The 6000-nt window shown below is 40.9% G+C and overlaps 1 protein-coding gene across 1 annotated transcript in view; it reads left to right on the forward strand.

The window, feature by feature from the left end:
* Positions 1-5588, forward strand: part of RANBP3L (RAN binding protein 3 like) — a 43232-nt gene extending 37644 nt beyond the window's left edge. The window contains exons 13-15 of the mRNA XM_070934564.1: positions 2594-2736; positions 4606-4792; positions 5521-5588. Coding sequence (XP_070790665.1) covers positions 2594-2736; positions 4606-4792; positions 5521-5588 — 398 coding nt within the window. The remainder of the gene's footprint in view (positions 1-2593; positions 2737-4605; positions 4793-5520) is intronic.
* The last annotated feature ends 412 nt before the right edge of the window (positions 5589-6000 follow it).

A 6000-nucleotide genomic window follows, 5' to 3' on the forward strand; every position in this document is an offset into this window, starting at 1 on the left:
ATTTACGGGACCGCCTGCTACCACCAATAGCCTCCCACCGGCCAGTACGCTCCCATAGAGAGGGGCTCCTCCGGGTGCCGTCGGCCAAACAATGTCGGCTGTCGGCCCCTAGGGGGAGAGCCTTCTCTGTGGGGGCACCTACGATTTGGAACGAGCTCCCCCCGGAGATACGTAGGATCCCGGATCTGCGCACCTTCCGCCGCGCGCTTAAGACTTTTCTATTTTATCAAGCTGGCCTGGCCTAAATCTTCCCCCTTTTTAAATGTGGAAATTTTAAATTTTTAAATTTTAAATTCGTCTTATTTATAGGGGTATGGGTAAGGCATTTTAAATTGGGGAGCCATTTTAGATTTAATTCTGTTTTAAACGTATTTTAATAGTTTATATTGTATGTTTTTAACTTTGGCTGTGCACCGCCCCGAGTCCTTCGGGAGAGGGGGCGGTATAAAAATCTAACAAATAAATAAATAAAATAAATAAATAAATGTGTATTAATTACTCAGTTTGTATAGGATTCAAACCATAGTTCTGAAGACGAGTGCAAAGACTAAAAAGTCAAGATTGTCGACTTCAAACAGTAGCCTTTTGGAAGTCCTAACTTGAGCATTAGGGAGCCCTTCCTTCCTAGGGAAGTTTTTAACAAGAGACTGGACAACCATTTGTCTAAAATAATATATAGGGTTTCCTGCTTGAGCCGTGGGTTGAACTAGAAGACCTCCAAAGTCCCTTCCAACTCTGTTATTCTGTTCTGTTGTTATTAGTTTTCCATCTCTTAATCCTTCTCACCATACAATCCAGATCCAAACCCATCTGGCTTGGATCTGGATTGTTATATTTTTCAGGTTTATTTTACAATTAAAATGGTTTGCCAAGTTTGTAGAGAATCACTGGCCAAGTCAAGAAAAAGGAGGGCAAATGAGCCAATCCACCAAACAAATAACTGTAAACCACTTAGATTTAGAATGTGTTGTAAAGCACTATGAAGCACTATATGAGTGCAATTGCAATTGCAATTGCTATGCTGCTGTGACTGGTCAATGCAGTTATGTACACATTCAGTAGTGGCCAAAATTGTGGAAACCTTTTGGGAAAAGTGTATTTTTGAGGTTTGATGCAGGGGTGAAATGCTCCCGGTTCGGACCGGATCGCCCAATCCCGTAGCGATGGAGGCAGGTGGTTCGGAGAGCCGTTAGCAAAAATCCCTGCCCCACCCTCCCCCATTGCCCAGCTGAGCCACACAATCATCAGAGGCTTTTTTTTAAAATGTTTAAAAGCATTTTTTCTACAACCTCTTCGGCCAAAAAAATGCTTTTAAAAGTAAAAAAAAAAGCCTCTGATGATTGTGCGGCTCAGCTGGGATCGTCAAAGGCTTTTAAAAGCATTTTTTCTACAACCTCTTCAGAGGTTATAGAAAAAATGCTTTTAAAAGCCTCCGATGATCCCAGCTGAGTTGCCTGATCGGCAGAGGCTTTTTTTTCTTTTAAAAGCCTCTGACGATCCAAGCTGAGTTGCCTGATCGGCAAAGGCTTTTTTTCTTTTAAAAACATTTTTTTACAACCCCTTCGGCCGAAAAGGTTATAAAACAAATGCTGTTAAAAGCCTCTGACGATCCCAGCTGAGTTGCCTGATCGGCAGAGGCTTTTAAAAGAAAAAAACCTCTGCCAATCAGGCAACTCAGCTGGGATTGTCAGAGCCTTTTGAAAGCATTTTTTTACAACCTCGCCCACCCAATCACATTATCCCCCCACCAAGCCACGCCCACAGAACTGGTAGTAACAAATTTTAGATTTCACCACTGGTTTGATGACTAATAACACCACTTTTTTGGGGGGGAGTTTCAAGATAATCATATTCCACTGCTGGAATGGCCTGGGAATATCCCAGACCTTAACCCAATTGAAAATCTATGGAGCCGACTAAAGAAACTTGTTAGTCAGAAGCGACCCAGCAATAAAACCCAGTTAATAGAAGCAATAATTCAATCTTGGTTTCACATTATAACAACTACAGAATTAAAAGTCTTGGTTCACTCCATGGGAAGACGTTTTAAGGCCGTAATTCATGCTAATGGTTACCCAACTAAGTATTAACTGACGGGATCATTTTTGTATATCTCGTTTTTTCTATGGTGATAATTTTTGTATATCGTTTTTTCTATGTGTTTCACTTTTCTTCTTTATACTGTAACTGCTACTCTAATAGAAAATTCTTCATAAAAGTTCTTGCATTACATTCTTGATTAAATTATCTTTCCATTGATATAAAATTTTATGGTACTACTCCAAAAAAAAGTGGTGTGATTAGCTAGTTTTAGAAAATACACTTTTCCCAAAAGGTTTCCACAATTTTGGCCACTACTGTATACTATACATAAGAAAGATATATTTTCTGCAACTACTTTGGAGGCTGCTAAATCCAGATTCTTATAGAAAATCTTCTTTGTCTCTCCCTTTGGAAAAAAACGGAAGCCCTTTAGCATCCCATGAGAATGAGTAATGGAAATTCCCAAAATTGCTAGGAAAAATCTGCTTCAGGTTTGACGTGTTTCAATTTCCTCACCTACTTTTTTTGATATTGTTTCTCGTGCTTGCAGTCATGAGAAATCAAGGAAGCATGAGGCTTATTCTTAACACCAAGCTGTGGACTCAGATGGTGATAGAAAGAGCAAACCGGAAGAGTGCGTGCATCACAGCAACAGATCTGGAGGACGGATCCGTCAAAGTTTTCCTAATACAAGTAAGAATACGAATCCCATGGTTCCTAGACTCTGGGATTAAATCTGAATTGTTGGAAAATAAAGGTCTGAGATATTCATTGGATGGGTGGTGGTGATGATAATGCTACATTATCAACATTGATAATGTTGATTATCAACACTGTCAAACTATTTTGATTATCAACACTGTCAAACTATATCAACCCTCAACACTGTCAAGCTATTCACTGTCTGCATTACTATTACTATTAATCTTCTCATTGTTCCTATCACCCATCTCCTCCCACTTATGACTGTATGACTGTAACTTGTTGCTATATCCTTACAATTTATATTGTTTCCTAGTATGATTTTATTGCTTATTTGTACCCTGTGACTATCATTAAGTGTTGTACCTTATGATTCTTGATGAGTGTATCTTGTCTTTTTATGTACACTGAGAGCATATGCACCAAAGACAAATTCCTTGTGTGTCCAATCACCCTTGGCCAATAAAGAATTCTATTCTATTCTATTCTATTCTATTCTATTCTATTCTATTCTATTCTATTCTATTCTATTCTATTCTATTCTACATTATGTGATCCTAGAAAAGGATAAGAAGTTTAAGTTTTCCATTTTAATTGATTTACACTTTGATTTTCAAGGCATTTTTTAAAAAACTATTAGTTGAACCAGAAGGTATTTCCTGAATTTTTATCAATATTCTGCAGCATTCCTTTGCACGCTATTCCAAGATATTCCTGACCTTCCTTTTTTTTGGACAGAGAAATATTGGCAAGGAGGTACAGATGCCTTCACTTAAGAAGCAATAAGACACACAAATAAGAATATATGTAAAACCCCAGTGACATTTTTAGATGTCTTACTTGTTGCTCAGTTTGTATATCATAAAACTGCTTTGTGGAAAACCTGAATAGTGGTAATTAGTATACAAAATACATAAATTAATAATAGAGTCTTTCCTTTAAAATAATCTGTTGGGCTAAGAGCTGGTTAACACTACCTAAGGAATGTTTTGCTGTGTTGTTCTAAGTTAGTTTTTCTTAAAAAGTGGCCCTCTCAAGGGCCTGCAAAATCAAATTTGTTTGCCAGCCTCTATTGAGAAGTAATACAATATTAGAATCCCATCAAACAGTTATGAGGCACAGTAGTAGCAGCAAATGCATCAATTTTAATTTTTAATAGAGTCATCCATACAAACTAAAGCTCTTTTGGGGGTCTCCTCTATAATTTTTAAATTTTTTTGATCTTGTAAAGCATTACAAGTTTGCTGCTTAAAAGTCTCTGAATCATTCAGGAGTCAGTCACTTTCTCTTCTTGCTAGATCAGGGGTCAGTAATCTGTGGCTCCAGAGCCACATGCGGCTCTTTGGGCGCTCTGCTGTGGCTCCCTGTCAAGTGATCCCACCATTGACTGGCCCCACCCCTTGCCCTTTCCTCCCAGTCACTCCTCGCCTGGCCTGAGAAGGTAAGGGCGATGGCAGGGGATGGAGAAGCGGCCAGGGCAGAGACAGAAAGATACAGAGAGAGAGGGAGGGAGGGAGGGGGGAGAGAGATATGTCAAAAGAATTGTGTGGTTCCCGGTGTTTTTTAACAACTGGTTCTCTGCCTTAATGACTGGCTGGATAGGCGTGGCTAGTGGGGGGGGGTTTCATGTGACTGGTGGAAGTGAGTGACATCGAGTTGGCCACGCCTACCCAGGTTTTGTGGCTCCCGGTGTTTTCTTTTCTGTGGGAAACAGGTCCAAATGGCTCTTTGAGTATTTAAGGTTGCAGACCCCTGTGCTAGATGGTTCTTTTTGTTGTTGTTGTTGTTGCTTATTCACCTTTTCATTGGTGCTCTGGAATACAACACCTCATGGATCCATGCTTTCTGTCTATCACATAGGCCAGCACAAAGGACATTGAATCCCTCTATGCAGCCATCCATCACCGTCTGGTTGCTCTGAGAAACTTTACAAAGCAGGAATGTGGTGTAAATCAAGTGGAATACAAGCTAGATGTTCAGCCAATATCTTGTGACAGTGATGATGAAGAGAATGAAAAAAAATCTCCAGGGAGCAACAATAGATCAGGTAAAAAAAAAAAAAGCTTTCATGAGGTTGACATAAACTCTGGTTCATGCCAATTATAATTCAATATTTACTTTCCCAGAATATAGCAGGCTAAGTTCACTGCAGGAAGAATTGGCAAAAATATTTCTGCTGCTGCTTAGTTTGCAAATCTGGTTGGATAATATAATGTTTAAGGAGGAGAAAGCGCATGTTTAAAAGGTTAAAAACTCACACATCTAAAACATGAGGTTCACAAGATGGCAGAGTAAAATTGGAAAAGGAATTGTTATGGGATTGTCTGCATTATTCTTAAATATAACATATACACGTACCTACAGAGAGACAGATAAACACACAGACACACACACACACACACAGAGAGAGAGAGAGAGAGAGAGAGAGAGAGAGAGAGAGAGAGAGAGAGAGAGAGAGATTTACCACAAGAAAAAGACAGGCAGGAGGTGGGAAGGGAAATAACACTCCAGATTTAGTAACTGGACAGAATAGGAACTTCTTAACATTGGGCAAACCTGTTGGACTGGTTTGCTCTGGTACCTCCAAACTGATAGGCAAACACTTGTGTTATATTGATATGAACATTCAGCACAGTAATTTGCAAATAATCTCACTATAGTTTTGAGAGAGGTTCTGACTCTTTCTCCACCTCCAGAAACAGTTAAGGGTTTACCCTTCCAATCTCCAGGGCCTTCCACAGGAGCCAGCAGCTTCATTTCTCATACCTTCTGCAGCACTAGTCCACAACTATGTGAGCATTCTCACTGCTGCCCCCACCCCCTACTCTGATCCCTCCAGCTAGTCCATAGGGAGGGTAAGGGAGCAAAGCAATGGTAGCTAGGTGGTTGTGGCCATTTTGGAGTCTTTTGCTAGAAAAAGGGGAAAGTACTTTTCCTCCAACCAGTTGCTGAGCAAGGGAATGGCAACCGTACCATCTAAGAAAGGAGTGAGTAACTAGGACGGTGATGGCGAACTTTTTCGGCACCGAGAGCCCAAACTGGAACATGCGTACGCCAGACTGCCGGACACCCGAAGACCAGCTGGCTGGCGTGCATGTGCGTGCTGACCCCCTGGTCTTCGGGTTTCCGCTGGTCTTCGCACGCACCCAAGCGCCAGAAGCCCAAAGACCAAGTGGCCAGTGCACATGCTGGTCTTTGGGTTTCTGGGTTTCCAGCACTCTGGCGCACATGAAGACCAGGTGGCAAGGGCCCGTG

The sequence above is a fragment of the Pituophis catenifer genome, unplaced genomic scaffold (genome assembly GCF_029215685.1).
Source record: "Pituophis catenifer annectens isolate HBS135680 unplaced genomic scaffold, rPitCat1.0.hap2 SCAF_2, whole genome shotgun sequence".
NCBI lineage: Eukaryota > Metazoa > Chordata > Lepidosauria > Squamata > Colubridae > Pituophis > Pituophis catenifer.